Consider the following 23,630-nt stretch of genomic DNA (forward strand, 5'->3'; position numbering starts at 1 on the left):
TCACCATTCTTTCAGGAAAAGGCACAGATTTTTGTCAAATTTAGGGAAAAACTGTAACCACTCTGGCATAAACATGCAAAAATTTGCATTTCCAGTAGTATTAGAAACAGAAAGAGATGCATATAATCTTAGAAGATTAATAAACAGCATCAAAAACTAAACCTAAACAAATTACTGGATTTTGTCTTTTTAAATTAAAATGACTTCTGAATGATCTAGCCAGAGCAGGAGTGCATATAGCTCATCCACATATGAGGTTATTACATCCAGACTATTTAAAAAAGGGTTGGGTTTTTTTGTGCACTGAAAAATCTTTATGTTCATTAAAGATTAAAAATGATCTAAAATTACTACATTGATTACAAAGAACCACAAATATCAGAGGAGAACTATTACCTAAACAAGCAGGTCATAAAGCTTTATTACCTGAAAACTCATTAGCTTCTATTTCATAAAGGTTTATTTTTACCTTTTATTTCCAATAAGCATAATGACCATGTTGGAATTGGAATGCTGGCGAGCATCTTCTAACCAGGTCGTCAAGTGATTGAAAGTATCTCTCCTGAGTTTGAACAAGAATGAAAATTAAGAGTGATGCTTCAAGAAAGAAAAGTATTTGCTCAAATGCGATCACCCACAGATTTTTCTTTAGTAATTTACTTCAGTGATAAAATATCTTACATTAAGTTCACACACAAGCCAATATCCTGTAAGCATAATCAAAGCTCAATATACTCTGTGACACATAAGACATAAAGGGTGAAATCCTGGCCCCGATGAAGTCAATAGCAAAGCTTCCACTGACTTCAATGGAGCCAAGATTTCACCCATATTCCGTGGCAAGTACATCTTGGCAGTCTGAAAAATAAAATAAAGTTTTATAATAGCATGAAATGCATTGAAAAGGATGCAGAAAATGAAGATTTGTTAAACTAATATATATGTATTGATTGTGTTATTCATGTAATTTTAATGAAGATTTCCAGTTTGAGTTATGCCACAGGCTGCTGCTCCATTTTGCTGCAAGATCCACTATTTGCCATACCTCCCTCTTCCTTTTCTTGGCCACAAGGAGTATGGGAGGTTTTAACTGCATCTTTCCTTCTTTCTGATAGCTAGGATGTTATCAGCTTAAAGGAGTCAGGGGTAAAGGGATGGGTGAAGGAGGTGGGTGATGGGAAGGAAAGCTCATCAAGTTCAAAGACACCTCAAGTTCAGCGTTCCAGGGTTTTTGTTGTTTCATTATCAGCAGAGAGAGTCAGCATGCAAGGTTCAGAGTGCCAGTCAGAAGACATGCTGCCTCAGAAGCTCCACCTCATGACTCAAGCAGTGAACTCACTGAGCTCTAAAACATGCCTGCTAACAACAGCTAGCCCCCTGGGGGAAAGGAACAGGCAGACAAGCAGCAGTAAACAGTGAAGCAAGGACAAAATGGTGGTTGTCTTCACCTAAAAATCAGCAAGTTTGCTACTAAGTAAGTTCAAACAAGATGCTTTCACCAATATAACTGTAGATTTCATGACTATAACTTTCATTAAGAGTAATCAATAAAAGGCTCCACACATTGTAAAGAATTCTTCTAAATTACCTAAATAATTCAAACTTTAAAAACAAAACACACCAATGCAGTGGATACAATAGCAACTGCTACAGTCAAGATAAAAGATTTCTATTCTACCCCCCATTTTCTGGTGATCAATTTTCCAGGTTTAGTGTCTGCCTAAAAGAATATATATTTTAGGAAGTTTAAGTTTTTTTCTTTTAAGAAAAGTGAAAAATTTTACATAGTCTTCACTCTCCTTGTACTAAAACCCACCCCAAAAACAGTTTCTGCACAAAGATGCTTGTTCCATTATAAACAAAATCACAAAAAAATTACAACTCTTTTTGAACAGATGTACAATTGAGGCTGCAAAAGATGAAACTTAGAATGGAAATAGCCCTTATTGAGAAAGCTGCTACCTATTCTGATGAAATTTGTTTTAACTCAGTAGTTATAATCCTTGAAAAAAAATTATACACTGCACTTTTCACCTTTTTGTTAGCTTGTAAATGTGAATAAGTTAGATATGTAATGAAAAACTGTAATGAAAACATGCATGAACCACGGCAAGGATTCGGCAAACGTTGTAAGGTGCAAAGGGAGGTCTGCTGCACACTTTGAAAACACTAATGCTTTAATCCTGAATTCAGAACCTCATGTCTACCTACACAGTTTTCAAGCCAGGAGCAGGGGCTAATGGTGTACGCCCTTCAGAAGCCTCCGATGTGTCTTAGGGTATGTCTACACTGCAACTGGGAGGTGTATAGGTTGACTTGACAATGGACGCAGAGAGCAGCGGTAAAGTTCTGCTTTCAGCATGAACTCTGGTATTTTCTTAGTGTTTACCCATGCAGCTGCAACAACTTTTAAAAGATCTTGTGCAGAATTTCCTATAGGGCTGTCATAATATTAAAAAAAATAATTGCAATTAATAGAAGCTTTAATCATATTGTTAAACAATAGAATACCAATTAAAATTTATTAAATATTTTTGGATATTTTTCTACATTTTCAAATATATTTATATCAATTACAACACAGAATACAAGTGTGCAATTCTCACTTTATATTATTTTTATTACAAATATTTGCACTGTAAAAAAGATAAACAAAAACTGTATTTTTCAGTTCATCTCATTCATGTACTGCAGTGCAATCTCTATTGTGAAAGTGCAACTTACAAATGTAAAATTATTTATTTATTTGTTTTTACACAATTGCACTTACAAATTAAGTACAGTTGTGCAGTGTAAAACTTTAGAGCCTACAAGTAGAAGCATGAAGGGGTGTACGAATGTTTAGCATATCTGGTATGTAAATACGTTGCACTGCCAGCTATAACAGTGCCATGCGAATGACTGTTCTCACTTTCAGGTGACCTTGTAAATAAGATCTTGTAAATAAGAAGTGGGCAGTATTATCTTCCATAAGACTTGTTTGTCTTAGCGATTGGCCGAACAAGAAATAGGACTGAATGGACTTGTAGGCTCTAAAGTTTTATGCTGTTTTGGTTTTGAGTGCAGTTATGTAAAAAAAAATCATTCTAAATTTGAAAGTTGCGCTTTCAGGATAAAGAGACTGCACTACAGCACTTGTATGAAGTGAACTGAAAAATACTATTTATTTTGTTTATCTTTTTTACAGTGCAAATATTTGTAATAAAAAAAATAATAGAAAGTAAGCACCATACACTTTGTATTCTGTGTTGTAATCAAAATCAATATATTTGAAAATGTAGTAAAACATCCAAAAATTTTTATAATAAACTTAAATTGGTATTCTATTAACAGTGTGATTAAAACTGTGATTAATCACAACTATTTTTTTAATCTAGTTAATTTGTTTTTAGTTAATCACTTGCGTTAACTGTGATTGACAGTCCTAATTTCCTAGTTTTCTGGGTTAAAAAAAAGAAATGGGCAAAAGAAAAGCTACTGACAAGCACTTTACTCTCCCTAACTTGGAAACTCCATTGGTTTGCAATAAATGAGCACACAGCATATGTAAATTCCATAATTGGAAATTATTTGATTATACATCCTGCGGGGCTTCTAAGGATATACTGCATAGGAGACATGATTGCAACACATGCAGGTATACCTGAGCTAGTTTTGATTGTGATAGCTCACTAAAAATAGGCGTAAAGTTGTGGCAACACAGATGGCAACAAAGGTTAGCCACCCAAGTACAAGCCCACCTAGGATCCCAGGTGCATACGTGTTGTATTTGAGGAAAAAAAAGTAAATCATGAAATTAAAGACCATATGGTACAGAGATAAGGTTCAACCTTCACTTGACATTTCTTAACTTTTCAACATTTAAACCAGGTGACATTAATACTCCATTTATTACAGTTTTTGCGTGGCTTGTATTTCAGTTTATTTTACTCACTGACATCTAAACGTATCAATAACATTTCTACAGACAAAAAAAATCTAATTGTACATTCTAAAATATTTCTGATGTCCTTCAGTAAGTTTCCCACCTTGTAATGTCATATACTAGTAAAGCCCCTGCTGCCCCTCTGTAGTATGACCTTGTGATGGAACGGAAGGACTCTTGCCCTGCCTGTAGGAAAACAAAGTACAGTTATTTCATTTATTAAATTACCATCTGTGACGAAAGCTACCAACTTATTAATTACATTGAGGGTTTTTTTGGGGTGGGAGTGGGGAGGGCTTGGGGAACAAAACCTCACTAGTTCTGGAAAGAAAAAAGTCACATATAAGAAGATGACTACAGCAGAATGTCATTAATAAAAAAAGAAAGAGAGAGAAAGAAAGATCAGGAACAAGACCTCTAAACCTTTTTTGGCAATCCCTGACAACCCAATTTACTGAATGGCTTCACAATACATGAATCATTATTAGAACACAGAATGGACTCCTAGCAACTAAGCTCTGAAGACAAATTTGAAAGGAAGCAAATAACCCAGAGCTTCACATTTGAATTCAATAACCCGCTCCCTGGGGCAGCTGTTGACACTAGAATAAATAAAGCCCATTGTAAATAAATGATGAATGACATCTTTACGCCCACCATCTGCTGGTGTAAAGGTTGTTGGAAGGCCAAGGATGCAGATTTTATCCGTTATATCATAAACTGCAGCCAGCTTTCAACAGTCTTCAGATGGAATTCTTTCAGTAATCATTTTATTATGAAAAACAGAAAATGGTTCAGAATTTAATTTCATATCATTCTGCTCTCCACTTAATCAGTTTCCTTTCTATTTGATATATAATGCTTGCCAAAAGGCAACAGGATGTAAGAGTCATCTTCATACCCACTGGTGAAACAAACACCAGAGATCCTGCATATATTAGGCAGTTTCTCTTTTTTGTAGATAAGAATTTCTGTTACAAAGGTATCTCTGCACAAGTGATGTGGCCCACCGATTGATATTTGTGGTCATCGTGAAAGATTCTCCAGTTTATTTTTACCCCTTTGCGCAGACCAAAATGTCCCTAACCCCTTGGGAGTGTCATCATGCAGCTTTCAGAGAAGATTCACCTGTACTATTTCTATTTGTAGAGATCCATTTCTGCATATATGACAGTATTAAATTCTTCAGGGCAAGGGAACTAATGACAAATGTAGTTAGTCACCTGTACAGTAAGTAAACAATTTACAGAAAGTTAAACAGGTTCAATGGACAGAAGAGTAGGCCTAATCAAGATTCAGCTCCTGGAAAATGCAGAAATTCACAGCAGCAGACTCTGAGCTCCCTTCCCCCATTTCCCAAGAGAAATGCTCACCAGCATCTGACAACCATGTTATTATAAATACTGAGATGTGAAACGTTCACCTCTAATTCTAAGCCACATAGTACAATATGTCTTCCAGTGATGTCAGAAAATGCCACTGAGTAGGATTAGGACATACTAACGTTTATGTGGAGAAGGCCCCACAGGTAGTAAAATATTGTTACTCAGTTGAAATTAAGATAATGATTTTTGAAAAATGAAAACAATATTAAGCATACATGATATTTTATCGAAAAAGAGAGGCTTCTGCCAGATATGCCTACTGGATCTGCAAGGAACTTACTCCCATTGAATAAGCTTATCTTCCAAGAAAGGCCCTCTTGAATCAGGAAGAGTTCACTAGCAAGAGTGACATAGGCCATATCTACTCTACAAAAGAATCCATAATATTAAATCTTTAAAGAAAACAAAATCAAAACCCACACACATTGTTAAGAATATTTTGTTTTAGCAGAGTTTTGCTGTGGTGTACATGGGTTTCTCGAATAACATTATGACCTTCCAGGCTAACCAGTAACAAACAGTTTATTAAAAGCTTATGCCCTAAGCACACTGGGGAAAACACACACACAGACACACACTTAAAATTATACTTTTTAAATTGCTTTCTTGGAACACTTGTATCAAACAGAACTCTAGCCACTTTTCAGGTGCTATGCCCACACATACATCTTTACAAAGTTAAAAACTGCTACTCTCCGTACGCTGTTCAAGTTTATATGTACTACAGACAGGATGCCAATAAGGTTTTACAACTCTGTCCTTAGTTCCAAAACCCAGACGCTCCATGAATTCTACAAATATAATTTTTGTTTTTCCGAGCAAGTGAATAGTTTTCAAACTCTCACACTGGTAAAAAATGGGTTACTTACTGTAACTGATTCTTCGAGATGTGACGTAGACGTTTATTCCACTGAGGTGTGTTCGTGCCAGTGTGCCGAGTAGGAGACTTTTGCCTAGCAGTGCCCTTTGAGGAGTAGTGCTTGCACCACATGCCTGTAGCTCCTCCCCTGGCTATATGAGGTGGTGCCACTCTGATCCCCCTCAGTTGCTTCGCACCAAAAGCCTGAGAGGAGACTCCACACAGATGGATGGAGGGTGGGTCATGGAGTACATCTTGAAGAACCACAGTTACAGTTAGCAACCATTTATTTTTCTTTGAGTAGATGCAGGCGTGTATTTCAACTAGGTGAGTTGCGAGCAGTACCCGAATCCAGAGAGGTTTGGAGTTTATTGCAATTGGAAGGGCAGCCCTGCAATCCCTACACCTGGATCAGCATGGAAGATGCAGAAATAGCATAATGGTCCCTAAACGGATGCATGGATGACCACGTGGCTGCTCAGCAAGTGTCCAGTATGAAAACGTCACTGAGGAACGCTATTGATGTGCTCTTGTGGAGTGAGCCCGTGTGCAATGAGGAGGCATAGCCAAAGCTATCTCATATGCAGCCTTGATACAAGACAGTATCCATCTAGAGATTGTCTGTGCAGAGATTGCTTGCCTCTTCATGCGGTCTGCATCTGCCACAAACAAGCAAGGAGAAACACAAAATGGTTTGCTCCTGTCTAGGTAAAAGGCTAGATATCCCCTGACATCCAGAGCATGAAGGCATTGTTCTTCTGGGGAAGAGTCCATCTTAGGGAAAAACACAGGTAAATACAATGCTTGATTCAGATGCAACTGAGAGACTGCCTTGGATAAAAATTTTGGGTGTGGTCATCACATTATCTTGTCTTTGGGGAAATGAGTATAAGGTGCCTCAGCCATTAGGGCCTGCAACTCTCACACCATTCTTTCCAAAGTGATAGCAATCAGGAACATGGTTTTCTGAGACAGGAGGGACAGTGGGCAGGCCGCAAGGGGCCTGGAGGAAGGGCCCATCAGAGCTGCCAGGACTGTGTTCATGTCTCACAAGGGAACTGTTTCTTAGACTGGAGGATGTGAGGAGAGAAGCCCCTTCAGCAGGGTGGATAAAAAATCAATGATAAAAAAAATAAAAATAAAAAAAATCCCACAGATTTTTTTAATTTAAATCAGATTTTTTTGATAAAATGCTTTTTGAGGGGGGGAAAAAAACCCTATCTAAAGACAGTTTTAATTAAGATACATTATAGCTCAAAGATATCTCATCATGGAATATGGATTATACATTCTAATTCTATAGTATGAGACAATATATTCATGTAATGTTTAAGAAAAGTTTTGTAAATGAATTCCAATAGTTAATGGATTAGGGGGGACCCAATCTTATGGGGTTCCAGCGGCTTGTGTATAGATTAACCTAAATAATCTTTCTATCTACTCAATGGGACTCAGTGCTAAGTCTAGAAGATACCATCAGAGAGGCTTAGCTTTGCAGTTCTCAAACTGTGGATTTGTGTCTCCAGAGAGAACATGCTTGTTAACAGCAAAAATGTTTTAAAATAAATAAAAAAAAAGATATATAGAGGTGACAAATAACAGACCTCAACCCTATAGTCCCTCTGCAAATTTGCATACACACAGTCAGTCCCTTACCTCTCTCTGAGGGCATGTCTACTCTATGAGATTAGGTCGAATTTATAGAAGTTGATTTTTAGGAAACGATTTTGTACAGTCGACTGTGTTGTCGTCCCACCCCCCAGAGCATTAAGTTGGCAGAGTGCGTCCACAGTACTATGGTGTGCGTTGACTTTCCGAGTGTTGCACTGTGGGTAGCTATCCCACAGTTCCCGCAGTCTCCGCTGCCCAATGGAATTCTGGGTCGAGCTCCCAATGCCTGATGGGGCAAAAACATTGTCGCGGGTGGTTTTGGGTACCTGTCGTCAGTCGCCCCTCCTTCCGTGAAAGCAATGGCAGACAATCATTTCGTGCCTTTTTCCGTGCAGATGCCATACTGCGGTTAGCAGACGGTGCAGTAGGACTGCTAACCGTCATAGTCATCCACCGCTTCCACTGCAACTCTGCCCTCCTGGTGCCATGAATCCACCTTGCAGGTCCTCTCGTCGTTCTGTATAAATATCTATTCTCGTGGCATCTGTCATCATCCACCACTTCCGCTGTAACTCTGCTCTCCTGCAGACAACATACCCCAGCAAGCACGGAGCCCGCTCAGCTCACCGCTCCTGTTGTGAGCATTGTAAACACCTCATGCATTATCCTGCAGTACGTGCAGAACCTGCAAAAGCAGGCAAGGAGGTGACAACAGCGCGATCACGATAGTGATGAGGACATGGACACAGACTTCTCTCAAAGCACGAGCCCTAGCAATTTGGACATCATGCTGGTAATGGGGCAGATTCCTGCCGTGGAAAATCGATTCTGGGCCCGGGAAACAAGCAGACTGGTGGGACCACATAGTGTTGCGGGTCTGGGATGATTCCCAGTGGCTGCCAAACTTTCGCATGAGTAAGGGCACTTTCATGGAACTTTGTGACTTGCTTTCCCTTGCCCTGAAGTGCAAGAATACCAAGATGAGAGCAGCCCTCACAGTTGAAAAGCGAGTGGCGATAGCCCTCTGGAAGCTTGCAACGCCAGACAGCTACCGGTCAGTTGGGAATCAATTTGGAGTGGACAGATCTATTGTGGGGGCTGCTGTGATCCAAGTAGCCAACGCAGTCACTGAGCTGCTGGTATCAAGGGTAGTGACTCTGGGAAATGTGGTCATAGAGGATGGCTTTGCTGCAATAGGGTTCCCTAACTGTGGGGGGGATAGACGGAACGCATATCCCTATCTTGAAACCAGACCACCAAGGCAGCCAGTATATAAACCGCAAGGGGTACTTTTCAATGGTGCTGCAAGCACAGGTGGATCACAAGGGATGTTTCACCGACATCAATGTGGGATGGCTGGGAAAGGTGCATGACGCTCGCATCTTCAGGAATTCTGGTCTGTTTGAACAGCTGCAGGAAGGAACTTACTTTCCAGACCAGAAAATTACCACTGGGGATGTTGAAATCCCTATAGTTATCCTTGGGGACCCAGCCTACCCCTTAATACCGTGGCTCATGAAGCCATACACAGGCACCCTGGACAGTAGTAAGGAGTTCAACCATAGACTGAGCAAGTGCAGAATGGTGGTAGAATGTGCATTTGGAAGTTTAAAAGCTTGCTGGCGCAGTTTATTGACTAGGTTAGACCTCAGCAAAACCAGTATTCCCATTGTTATTGCTGCTTGCTGTGTGCTCCACAATCTCTGTGAGAGTAAGGGGAGATGTTTATGGAGGGGTCGGAAAATCCCTTGGCAGCCAGACACCAGGGCGATTAGAAGAGCACAGCTGGGCGCCCTGCACATCAGAGAAGCTTTGAAAACCAGTTTCATGACTGGTCAGGCTACAGTGTGACAGTTCTGTTTGTTTCTCCTTCATGAAAACCCACCCCCTTGGGTTGACTCTACTTTCTTGTAAGCCAACCAACCTCCCCCCTTTGATCACTGCTTTCAGAGGCAATAAAGTCATTATTGTTTCAAAATCATGCATTCTTTATTAATTCATCACACAAATAGGGGGAAAACTGGCAAGGTAGCCCAGGAGGAGCGGGTGAGGAGGGAAGCACCGGGTGGGGTGATGGATGAGGGGAGGGGAGGAGAGAAGGACAAGGCCACACTACAGTTCAAAACTTATTGAATGCCAGCCTTCTGTTGCTTGGGCAATGCTCTGGAGTGAAGTGGCCGGGTGCCCATAGCCTCCCCCCATGTTCTTGTGCGTCGGGATGAGGAGGATATGGAACTTGGGGAGGAGGGCAGGTGGTTATAGAGGGGCTGCAGCGGCGGTCTGTGCTCCTGCTGCCTTTCCTGCAGCTCCACCAGATACCTAAGCACGTCAGTTTGCTCCCCCATTAGAATCAGCATTGCATCCTGCCTCCTCTTAGTGTGCTCCTCCCTCCTCTCAACATGTTCATTTAACGCTTTCCTGGACTCTGCCATTGTCTGTCTCCACGCATTCTGCTGAGCTCTTTCAGTGCAAAAGGACTGCATGAGCTCTGAGAACATGTCATCGTGAGTGCGTTTTTTTCACCTTCTAATCTGCCCTAGCCTCTGGGACGGAGATGATAGGGGGAGCGTAGAAACATTTACAGCTATGGGAGGAAAAAAAAGGGAGAGTAGTATTTAAAAAGATACATTTTAGAGAACAAAGGGAAGACTACTTCACACTAAATCAAGCAATTCACATTACATAGCACATGTGCTTCACCACGCCCCACCCCCCCACCCCAACTGCGTGGCTAGTATCAGGGAAGATCCCTCTCAGCCAAACGTGAACAGCTCAGCATGAATAGGCCTCCCTCCACTGCATGGCAAAGGCTTTTAGAGTACCTCCAGGAGAGCTTCATGGAGATGTCCCTGGAGGATTTCCACTCCATCCCCAGACACGTTAACAGACTTTTCCAGTAGCTATACTTTCCGCAAATGCATCACAAGTCTTCAGGGCAAATTAATCATTAAACACGCTTTTAAACCCTGTATTATATTTACAAAGGTACACTCACCAGAGGTGCCTTCTCCGGTTTCATGGTCCGTGTCAAGGTTCCTCCCCCACTCTGAACTCTAGGGTACAGATGTGGGGACCTGCATGAAAAACCTCCTAAGCTTATCTTTACCAGCTTAGGTCAAAACTTCCCCAAGGTACAAAATATTCCACCCGTTGTCCTTGGACTGGCCGCTACCACCACCAAACTAATACTGGTTACTGGGGAAGAGCTGTTTGGACGCGTCCTTCCCCCCAAAATACTTCCCAAAACCTTGCACCCCACTTCCTGGACAAGGTTTGGTAAAAAGCCTCACCAATTTGCCTAGGTGACCACAGACCCAGACCCTTGGATCTGAGAACAATGAAAGAGCATTCAGTTTTCTTACAAGAAGACTTTTAATAAAAATAGAAGTCAATAGAAATAAAGAAATCCCCCCTGTAAAATCAGGATGGTAGATACCTTACAGGGTAATTAGATTCAAAAACATAGAGAACCCCTCTAGGCAAAACCTTAAGTTACAAAAAAGATACACAGACAGAAATAGTTATTCTATTCAGCACAGTTCTTTTCTCAGCCATTTAAAGAAATCATAATCTAACACGTACCTAGCTAGATTACTTACTAAAACTTCTAAGACTCCATTCCTGGTCTATCCCTGGCCAAGACAGAATATAGACAGACACACAGACCCTTTGTTTCTCTCCCTCCTCCCAGCTTTTGAAAGTATCTTGTCTCCTCACTGGTCATTTGGTCAGGTGCCAGCGAGGTTACCTTTAGCTTCTTAACCCTTTACAGGTGAGAGGAGCTTTCCCCTGGCCAGGAGGGACTTCCAAGGGGTTTACCCTTCCCTTTATATTTATGACAGTCCGGGAGCCCACCCTGGGAGAGTATTGGCTCCAGGGTGATAAACAGTTCCTGGCTGCCGGGGAGAAGGGATTCTCTGCTTGCTTGCTGTGCACTATCCTCAACCTCCTCCTCATCCACAAAATCCTCATCCCTGTTGCATGAGACTCCCTGCTTACAGAGGTCCATGGACAGTGATGGGGTAGTGGTAGGGGCCCACCCTACAACTGCATGCAGCTCATCATAGAAGCGGCATGTATGGGGCTCTGACCCAGAGAGACCGTTTGCATCCTTTGTTTTTTGGTAGGCTTGCCTCAGCTCTTTAACTTTCACGCAGCACTGCTGAGTGTCCCTGTTGTAGCCTCTTTCCAACATGCCTGTGGAGATTTTGGCAAATATATTGGCATTTCGTCTTTTGGAATGGAATTCTGCCTGCACAGATTCCTCTCCCCATACAGCGATCAGATCCAGTACCACCATGCTGGAGCTCTTTTGCAATTCTGGGACTCCACGGTCACTTGTGTTGATCTGCTCGCCACGCTGGCCAAACAGGAAATGAAATTCAAAAATTCCTGGGGCTTTTCCTGTCTACCTGGCCAGTACATCCGAGTTGAGAGTGCTGTCCAGAGTGGTCACAATAGAACACTGTGGGAAAGCTCCCAGAGGCCAATACTATCGAGTTGCATCCACATTAACCAAATTTGACCCAGCGAGGTCCATTTTAGCGTTAAACTCCTCGCCAGGGAGGAGTACAGAAATTGATTTTAAGAGCCCTTTAAGTCGACAAAACAGGCTTGGTCGTGTGGATGGGTGCAGGGTTAAATCAACCTACTGCTGCTAAATTCGACCTAAACTCGTAGTGTAGACCAGGGCTAAAAGCGCAAACTTCCAGAAAGTTCAGTTAATAAAAGATTGTTGGGGGCGGAATAGATCTGGACAATGAGAAGAAGACTGGAGATAAATGTGAGAGGGGAGGGACAGGCAGTAGAAACAAAAAGGAAACTGTCTGAGCAGCATATTCCAGAAGTCTTGAGGTCTTTCTGAGTGTAGCCTTCACTGATTTGAGATCTACCATACCATTCTCTCACTAGAAGGGAAAACCTATAATGGAAGCAGGCCATAAAAGAGACCCAGGTTTGGGTCTCATCTATCTCGGAGTTGTGAAGAATATGTATTAAGGTTATAACAACCAACAAGAATACACTTTTATATAGAAATCCATGATTAAATCGAGTCTTCCTGACTAGTGATTTAAATCAAATCCACTCTGCCCTTCAGAAATCTTGTCCACATGGCATGGAAAAAAAAATAAGTCGAGGGTGGAACACAGATACCGCTGTCAAATGCGCTCTCAGTAAACTGAGAGCAAGGCCCGATTTCTGAAGACATAGCAGGTACTCCAATATGTCCTGGATGGGAGCCCTGTCAGTTGGATCCCACAGGTCAAGACCACACCAAAAACCTCTTCCACTTCACTAAGTAGACCGTCCTACTGTTGAGGAGAACTTGTCGGAAAGCCACCCAGCACTGCTGCTCCTCTTCATTCAACCATGTAGCATACATGCCATAAGGTGCAGGGAGCTGATCGCAGGATGGAGAGTGCAGTCATGGTCCTGAGTGAGGAGGTTGGGACGGACAGGAAGCAGTACGGGAGGCTGAACTGATAGAGCAAGGAGGTCTGAGAACCAGTACTGTCTTGGCCACACTTGAGCAACGAGGATGACCTTTGGCCTGATCCGCCTTGAGCTTGAGGATGACCTGTAGAATGATCGGAATAGGGGGAAAGGCATACAAAAGAGCCCACTGCCAGCTGCAGTGGAAGCTGTTGGAGAGGGAGCCTGGACTGAGACCTCTCCGGGAGCAGAATAGATGACTTTGTTTTCCCTCGTCACAAACAGGTTGATGATGGGGATGCCCCACGTTGCAAAGACGACCCAGAGAACACTTCAAGGACCACTCGTGGCTGAGATGGTTTGCAAGATGATTTTACATTCCTGGCAAACGGATTGCTACTGGAATGTTGTCATCTTTGATGCAAAAACATTGACACAGGTTGACTGCCTCCAGACACAGTAACATGGAATGTTATCCCTGCTTGTTCACATGGTACATTGTTTTGATAGTTTGTGAGTATGCGAACCACTGAGTGTATGATGTAGTCCCAGAAGGCACAACGTGCACTGTGGATGGCCCAAGGTTCCAACACGTTGGTATGGAGTTAGGCTTCCTGTTCTGGACACAAGCCCTGCACCCTCAACGAGTCCAGATGTGCCCCATTTCCCCCAAACCCAGAAGAGAAATGTTGGTAGTCACTGACTTGGTTGGAGAGAGCTGAGTGAAAAAGACTCCTTAGCAACATTGTGTGAGAGTGTGTGTGCGCCACCCTGAGGGGAATCAGTGTCGCACTGCCTCATATATACCCAGGGGAGGGGCCACAGCCACGAGGTACGAGTGCTGACCCTCTCCAGGTAGTGCTAGGCAAAAGTCTCTGGCTCCTGTGTGCTGGGCACACGCATCCTTAAGTGAAATACATGTCTGTATCTACTCAAAAAAATTTTCCTCACAAACAGAAATATCAGTGTTCCAAAGTACTGCATGCGATATGCTGAAATCACATCAGACCGTATTTATGCTATTCTGATATGGTTAGGCATTTGCCACAGATACTACTACATTAAGGTTGCCTGTTTGCCACGATCATAAATGCCATCACAAAAAACATGACAGGTTTTTCCCCCCCACCCCCCTGAAAAATCGTAGTCTTGGTCACCCTGTCTAGCCTGCTACTGAGCAAGTGGCTCTATGAAGTTTTACAAATTTGGCTCCATGTACATACAGCACATGGGTTTTGAAGTTATTGTAAACATTTATTGTCAAATATCTGATGATGTATCATAATTTCCCTTCATGAAAAATATCATGCACCAGGACTTCCCCTTAGAAAAAAGCCACAATAGTCTATACTTTTATTTTATTGCCAGAATAGTCATCACTTTTGCCATTTTTTGCCACAAATAATCAACCCTAGTTATTACCACCACCACCTGACAGAGGTGATGAGTGAATTTACAGCTCAGTACTTAATACTTGTTTGAGGGCACAATAATCAGCATTACATCAAGCATGCCCTCATATATATGTTCTCAACACTCTACCTAAATGTAGTTTCTTTTCACCCTACATAGAATAAGAGAGTGGATACATAAGTTTCTATAGAGAAGACAATTAATTGCATATAAATCTAAATGTATGATTTTGCTCTTTAATAAGTAATGTCTTTTATTCTAAAAAAAGCGTGCATCAAATATCGTACTTTTTGAAATGTGTTTCTGCAGAAGGCCAAAATAGCAGGTAGATACACATAGAATACCAAATAAAATGGTCTACAATTGATTTTTAAATATGCATAATTTTAAGCCCTGCTAATCAAACACATACATGTTAAGGCTTCCTGATACCAGCAAAAAAAAAAAAAAAAAAAAAAAAAAAAAGTAAAGAGAAAAGCAGTGTTTATTAAGCAGCCATAAAATAAGCTTTACATTTTTCCAATAACCTTATATTAAATACATTGATTCAGACATTTATAAAAAAGACTTCATGTTACTACTTTGCAAGTCTGATCTGGTGGGACCAATTTGAGTTTAACTATTTATGATGCCACGAATGACATTTATGAAAACAGCAGACTGGAAGCTGAATCCAAAATTAAAAACGGGTCTGACACTATATTATACATTCATATAGAATAGACAAAGAAATAGGATTAATCAGGCTCCTTGTAAAAGCCAATACAGTATATTCCCATTTATCCAAAACCCTATTATCCAAACCTCCACAGCACGTATCTCATGCTGGAGTACAAGGAAGGGATTTGAATAATACAGAGGTTCGGATAGAGCTGAGATCCCTGGCTAGGACTGCGAGGACGACCCCCCAGCCATGGGGGAAGCTACCCTGCTTCTGAAAGGCTCTAGGTGCAGCACAGGGAACCCTTTGCAGCCTTGCTGTCACAGCCCCACTGACTCAGGCCTTGTCAGTTTTGTCGACAAAAGTCAACAGGGTCATCTGGTGACATGGCAAATCAGGACCTCTTTTTGATTTCAGAGGAGTCAAGCCAGTCCCAGCACTCCAGCTCTGGTGCACACGATTCAGGAGAAGGGAACTCCAGTAAGTGCTCATTCTACTTTAATACTGCATAGTGTATGGAGATTGAGCTCTCATTTACTTTGTTACATGGAAGAGGAGGGATAAGGGTCAGAAATTAACAATACAGCCTGTGGGAGCCAGGCAGAAAAGTTTGTTAATGTACACTGGGATGTCCTGGGAATCCTCCATAGTAATCTCTAGGAAACTTTCCCATAGGTATTCTGCAATCCTTTGCCGAAAGCTCCTTGGCAGAGCTGCCTTGTTTCTCCCCCACGCTGTAGGAACTTTACCACGCTGTGACGCTCTGTACCTCGGGGAAACACCCAGCATCCCCATGTTCATCCTTGTAAAATGACTGTGTGGTATCCAATGCAAAGTTTGTCATCTTGGGTGTCTGCGGAAGGCTCATGATGCACCAAGCATTGTTGCTATCGTGATATTATAGTAATTGTTGTTATAGTAATGTTACAAGTTATAATTTCATATATATAGTTATGAGGCTGAAAATGTATCCTCATGGCTTAAAATAAGCCCAGGCAAAAACTCTCCAAGAGCAGGGTTAAATTCACCACTGCGCAGAAGGCCTGCACAACACCTACTCATAGATTCCAAGCTCAGAGAGGACCACTGTGATCATCTAGTCTCACCTCCTGCATAGTACAGCCACTGAACTTCCCCAACATAATTCCAAGAGTATATCTTTTAGAAAAACATCCAATCTGGATTTAAAAATTGGCAGTGATGGAGAATCCACAATGTACCTTGATGAATTGTTCCAATGGTTAATTACTCTCAGTTAAAAAAATAAAATAAAAAATTAAGCCTTATTTCCAGACTGAATTTGTCTAGCTTCAACTCCTAGCCAGTGGACCATGTTATACCTTTATCTGCTAGACTGAAGACCCCATTATTAAATATTTGTTCCCACATACATATCTACAGACTATTATCAAGTCACCCCTTAACCTTCTCTTTGTTAAATTAAACAGATTGAGCTCCTTGAGTCTATCATTATAAGGAATATTTTCTAATTCTTTAATCGTTGTCATGGCTCTTCTCTGAACCCTCTCCAATTTATCAACATCTTTCTTGATTTGTGGACGCTGCAATTGGAATCAGTATTCCAACTGCAACTGCACCAGTGCCAAGTAGAGGGATACCCTCTCTACTCATATTCGAGATTCCCCTGTTTATTCATCCAAGGACTGGATTAGCCCTTTTGGCCATAGTGTTGCATTACAAGATCACGTTCAGCTGATTATCCACCTCAACTCCCAAATCTTTTTCAGAATCACTGCTTCTGAGGATAGAGTCTTCCATCATGTAAGTATGGCCTACATTTTTTGTTCCTAGATATATACATTTACATTTGGCCATGTTAAAATATATACTGTTTGCTTTAATCCAATTTTCCAAGCAATCCAGATCACTTTGAATCAGTGATCTGTCCTCTTCATTTTTTACCAACCCACCAATGTGTGTGTCATCTGCAAACTTTATCAGTGATGGTTTTATGTTTTCTTCCAGGTCACTAATAAGGATGTTAAATAGCATAGGACCAAGAACCACAATCCCTGCAGGACCCCTCTAGTAATACACTCATTCGATGATGATTCCCCATTTACATTTTGAGACCTATCAGTTAGCCAGCTTTTATCCATTTAATGTGTGGCATCTTGCCTGAAAAAATGCTTTTTTACCCACGAAAACTTATGCCGAAATAAATCTGCTAGTCTTTAAGTTCCACCGGACTCCTTGCTGTTTTAGTGGAATAGAAAGAGTGCTATCATATAGGACAACATGATCTGTTTCTCCCTGCCCCCCCAACACAGAACAGAAATATTTATTGAACACTTCAGCCTTTTTTGCATTACTATTGATAATTCTACCTTATCCTTATGGCAATGGACCAATACCATAGTTAGGATTCTTTTTGTTCCTAATATACTTAAAGGAACTCCTCCTTTTTGTCCTCAAAGCTGCTGGCCATAGATTTCTCGTTGTGTCCCTTGGCTTCTCTTATCAATTTCCCACAATTTCTAGCTTCTGATTTATATTTATTATAATCAACTTCCCCTTTCTTCCATTTGTTATTTTTTAAAAATATTTTTTATAGCTTTCTTTATTTCCCGATTACACCTGGCCGCCTAGCTTGATTTTGGGATTATGGCTTTTTGGATATCTAGTAAAGTGTTCTTAAACAATTCAAATTGTCATTCACTAATCCTTCCCTAAGTCCCACCTAAGTTCTATTTTGAAAATTTAAGTGGGATATAAGTGGTGCACTAGACATATGCTGGCCCTCTGCTCAGCGGTGAAACTTAACCTTCCTATTGCCCCAGAAAGATGCTTGTCGTCAACCATACTGCACAGTGCATAATGCATACTGCACGGAGACTATAAATGGATCTTATTGCTTGGCCTTATATGTGCAAACAAGCCTATGCTACTTCCAATCAGACTGCTGTCAGTAAGGATCAAAGACCCTTTTCTTCTCAGTAATCAAGTTTTTGGACACTAGAAATACAAGATGCTGGACACACTCAAATTACTAGTTTCCTCAGTAAATTTAAATTGTGCCACTGCTATATTTTTTTTCTTGTGTAGAAAGCTTTATCTTCTGATTTGTGGCATATAATGCATAAAAAAATTATATTGGACATAAGTGACTTACTTGTTTGTACTACAGTAGCGAAGTGGCCCCATTCAGTAGTGGGGTCCCTTTGTGCTACAAGTTATACAAACTTTACAAGACATAGTGAAAGTTCGTGACCTTTAACTGCAAATATTATCTATTCGTAACTGAGATTTTATCATTAATTTAATTTACACACATTTTATAAGCTCTCAGTTCACTTGTGTGTGTAAATCTAAAGATAAGCACTAGCCCATGAAATTTGGGCAAAAGGATATCCAAGTTGGCTGCCACTTTGGAACAGTTCTTAAAGTATGATCTGTGCAATACAATATTTTAGATGGAGTGAAAGGGGAGACAAATATGTGCCCTTAAACTGTAGTTCTGCAATATTTTCTGAAATTTTACACCCAAGATGTGTAAATAAATTATAGAATCCAACCACACACAAGCCCACACTTTCATGCAATGACTACTCCCGGGGGAATTCTGACCTCTGCGCATGCACAGAATTCATGTTCAGCGCAGATTTTCTGGGCAGAAAATAGATTCTTCCAAAGAAGTGCTGCAATTCTGCCTTTCTCCCACTAGAGGCTGCTGTGGTGCCAGAACAGCCAGCAGCCAGTTGACTGGCAGTAACGGCCAGCAGCCAGCTATGGCCATTACAGCACCCTGCTTGTGGAACCAGGTTAGGTGGCACAGGCTGGGGTTCAGAAGGGCTAGTGGGGCAATAAACTGGGGCATGGACTCAGGAGCTATTGGGGTGACAGCATTGAGCCAAGGGCTGAATGGAAGGGGGGCTGCAGGGCCACATGGGGACAGGGGCAAATGTGCCTGACTGAATGGGAGAAGCTAGAAGTCAGTCAGGTCAGCATGGGCAAGGCTCCCCAACTCCCTAACAATCGCTCCCTCCCCTGCAAAAAACCTGTTCCATACTTCCCACCCACACCCAACAATCCTCTAGGTTCACTCCCTTTCCCTCAGGTTCTCCATTACCCCGGACTACCCCAAGCCTTTGCACTGCTTCTGAGGGGTGTGGGGAATACCTTTCGATATTGTAGTTTAAATGAATTACTCAAAGTTCTTTATTAATTTGCCTAGTAAGGAATCTATTTGTCAAAAAACATTTCCTGAATCTTTTTTTTTTTGGTCTGTATTGTTACAGATATACTTGCTGACAGGTATTCTGAAATAAATTACGAAAATAATTGAAACTGCCATGATTATATTATGTTAATTTTGACAAATAAAATATGCAAAATTTTAAAATATTGTGCACAGAATTTTTAATTTTTTGGCACAGAATTCCACCAGGAGTAAATGACTGATCCACCTTGCAATTATTTATTCCAGAAAAACTTGATTCACTTCCAACTAATTCAGGGCATTCTCAGAAAACCTGTGTAAAAGCAATTTAACTTACCTGCAAAGTTATTCAAGACACACATTTATCATAAGAGTGAGCTTTTTCCTAAAGATTTGTAAAACAAATAGCTGCTGAATTGTCCACAGATAAAGTTATCTTTTTAGGACACTTTTTAGTACCTAGAAAGTAACATATGATTTCAGAATAATCCTCAGCATTCTCAGGTGTCAGAGTAGCAGCCGTGTTAGTCTGTATCTGCAAAAAGAACAGGAGTATTTGTGGCATTTTAGGGTATGTCTACACTACCCGCCAAATCGAGGGGGGGGGGAAGGGGCAGCGATTTATCTTGTCTAGTGTAGACATGATAAATTGATCCCCGAGCACTCTCCCGTCAACTCCTGTACTCCACCACCTTGAGAGGAGCAGGCAGAGTCAACGGGGGAGCGGCAGCAGTCGACTTACCGTAGCGAAGACACCGCAATGAGTAGGTCTAAGTATGTTGACTTCAGCTACATTATTCAAATAGCTGAAGTTGCGTAACTTAGATTAATCCCCCCAGTGTAGACCAGGGCTTAGAGACTAAAATTTATTATAGCATAAGCTTTCATGGGCTACAGCCCACTTCATCGGATGAATAGAATGGAACGTTTAGTAAGATATATATATATATATATATATATATATATATACACACACACACACACAGAGAAGGTGGAAGTTTCCATACAAACTGTAAGAGGCTAATTAAGATGAGCTATTCTCAGCCGGAGGAAAAAAAATAAATAAATCTGAGATCCTTATCTCAAAAAAACAGTTTGGATTTCTAGAGGGATAAAGATATCCAAGTGCAAAATCCAGTCCCCATTCTTCCCATCCTAAATTAGATACACTTGTGCTTATTATGTTGAGGTTGTGAAGTTAAAATCCATCCTTTTGAACATATTAAAGAGATCTCCTTTAAGTCACAGAAACCAAAAGCTTTTCCTGTTTACTACTGAGATCACTGTGTGAAAACATGAACACTGTTGAGGTCTTCAGGTTTTAAATAAAGCCTACACTTATCTGCAGAAGCAATTTTAGCTTCCTTAAAGGTCATGAAGTCCTGATAAGGGCAACAGGAAACATTTTCCCCTCTTCTTCCACCTAAAGCCACATCTTAAGCAAGGACCTGGTTTAATTCTATTGCTGCCACATACAAGGGAACTTTGGAGAAATTCCTGATGAACACAAGAAGATACAACACCACTGAAGGAATTGGAAAGAATCTTCTTTCATTGTGGAGGTGTACAGCCAGTTTCTGAAACAGGAACATCTGCTCTCTCAGACACTGAACCTATATTACAACTACAGTGGATGCCAGTTATTAGCAACCTCTCGGTTGCCAGCAAAAAGTTGCCATTCTCTGAAAGTTGCCATTAAGTGAAAGCCTGGAGGCAGGGCAACAGCACAGAAGGTGGCTGCAGCCCAAATGCCAGGAGAGCCCCTGACGGAGATCCAGCATTACAGACTGGAAGGGGAGGCTGCCGGCAAGGGCTCCCAGGGCTTTCCATTGTCTCTCTCTCTGGAGTACAGGTATTGAAGGGTATGTGCTGTTTAGGAAAGAGAGAACTAAAGGCAAAGGTGGTGGAGTAGCATTGTATATCAATGATGAGGTAGACTGTAAAGAAATGAGAAGCAATGGAATGGATAAGACAGAGTCTGTCTTAATCACATTGGTGAAGAAAATCACAGACTCCCCTGTGACAGCAAAAATCACATTTGGGAAGAAAGCTATCACAGACTCCACTGGAACAGCACTTGAGGTGTGCTATAGACCACTGGGATCCGATTTGGATACGGATAGAGACCTCCAATGTTTTTAATGAAGTAAATACTAATGGTAATTGTGTGATCATGGGAGACTAACTTCCCAGATATAGACTGGAGGACAAGTGCTCGTAATAATAATATGGCTCAGATTTTCCTGGACGCGATAGCTGATGGATTCCTTCACCAAGTAGTTGCTGAACCAACAAGAGGGGATGCCATTTGAGATTTGGTTTTGGTGAATAGGGAGGACCTCATAGAAGAAATGGTTGTAGGGGACTACCTTGGTTCAAGCGATCATGAGCTAATTCAGTTCAAACTAAATGGAAGGATAAGCAAAAATAGATCTGTGACTAGGTTTTTGATTTCAAAAGGGCTAACTTTAAAAAATTAAGGAAATTAGTTAGGGAAGTGGATTGAAGAACTTGTGGATCTAAAGGCAGAGGAGACCTGGAGTTACTTCAAGTCAAGGTTGCAGAAACTATCAGAAGCCTGCATCCCAAGAAAGGGGAAAAAACTCATAGGCAGGAATTGTAGACCAAGCTGGATGAGCAAGCATCTCAGAGAGGTGATTAAGAAAAAGCAGAAAGCCTACAAGGAGTGGAAGATGGGAGGGATCAGCAAGGAAAGCTACCTTATTGAGGTCAGAACATGTAGGGATAAAGTGAGAAAGGCCAAAAGCCATGTAGAGTTGGACCTTGCAAAGGGAATTAAAACCAATAGTAAAAGGTTCCATAGCCATATAAATAAGAAGAAAAGAAAAAGAAAAAGTGGGACCGCTAAACACTGAGGATGGAGTGGAGGTTAAGGATAATTTAGGCATGGCCCAATATCTAAACAAATACTTTGCCTCAGTATTTAATGAGGCTAATGAGGAGCTTAGGGATAATGGTAGGATGACAAATGGGAATGAGGATATGGAGGTAGATATTACGGCATCCGAGGTAGAAGCCAAACTCGAACAGCTTAATGGGACTAAACTGGGGGGCCCTGATAATCTTCATCCAAGACTATTAAAGGAACTGGCACATAAAATTGCAAGCTCATTAGCAAGAGTTTTTAACAAATCTGTAAACTCAGGGGTTGTACCGTATAACTGGAGAATTGCTAACACAGTTCCCATTTTTAAAAAAGAGAAAAAAAAAGCGATCCGGGTAACTACGGGCCTGTTAGTTTGACATCTGTAGTATGCAAGGTCTTGGAAAAAATTTTGAAGGAGAAAGTAGATAAGGACATTGAGGTCAATGGTAATTGGGACAAAATACAACATGGCTTTACAAAAGGTAGACTGTCAAAAAATGTTACCTTCTCAAAAGGAGGAGATCAGGTTGGTTTGGCACAAAGAAACGCAGTGGATCTAATTTACGTCGATTTCAGTAAGGCATCTGATATGGTTCCACATGGGGAATTATTTAGCTAAATTGGAAAAGATGGGGATCAATATGAAAATTGAAAGGTTGATAAGGAACTGGTTAAAGGGGAGACTACGTGTCATACTGAAAGGTGAACTGTCAGGCTGGAAGGAGGTTAGTAGTGGAGTTCCTCAGGGATTGGTTTTGGGACCAATATTATTTAATTTATTACTGACCTTGGCATAAAAAATGGGAATGTTCTAATAAAGTTTGCAGATGACATGATGCTGGGAGATATTGCCAATACAGAGAGAGACTGGGATATCCTACAGGAAGATCTGGATAACCTTGTAAACTGGAGTAATAGTAATTGGATGAAATTTAATAGTGAAAAGTGCAAGGTCATGCATTTAGGGATTAATACCAAGAATTTCTGTTACAAACTGGGGACGCATCACTTGGAAGTAACAGAGGAGGAGAAGGACCTCTGAGTATTGGTTAATCACAGGATGACTAGGAGCCGCCAATGTGATACGGATGTGAAAAAAGCTAATGTGGCCTTGGGATGCATCAGGCGACGTATTTCTAGTAGAGATGAGGAGGTGTTAATACCGTTATACAAGGCACTGGTGAGACCTCATCTGGAATATTGTGTGCAGTTCTGGTCTCCCATCTTTAAGAAGCATGAATTCAAACTGGAACAGGTATAGAGAAGGGCTACTAGG

The 23,630-nt window shown here is 41.2% G+C and overlaps 1 protein-coding gene across 1 annotated transcript in view; it reads right to left on the reverse strand.

The window, feature by feature from the left end:
- The window catches only part of RAB2A (RAB2A, member RAS oncogene family), an 82,116-nt gene that overhangs the window by 27,554 nt on the left and 30,932 nt on the right, over window positions 1-23,630 (reverse strand). The window contains exons 4-5 of the mRNA XM_084618091.1: window positions 4,029-4,111; window positions 470-562 (exon numbers count right to left, since the gene is read on the reverse strand). Of these exons, the coding sequence (XP_084474217.1) occupies window positions 470-562; window positions 4,029-4,111 (176 nt within the window). The remainder of the gene's footprint in view (window positions 1-469; window positions 563-4,028; window positions 4,112-23,630) is intronic.

The sequence above is a fragment of the Lepidochelys olivacea genome, assembly GCF_965140295.1.
Source record: "Lepidochelys olivacea isolate rLepOli2 genome assembly, chromosome: 2".
Classification (NCBI taxonomy): Eukaryota; Metazoa; Chordata; order Testudines; family Cheloniidae; genus Lepidochelys; species Lepidochelys olivacea.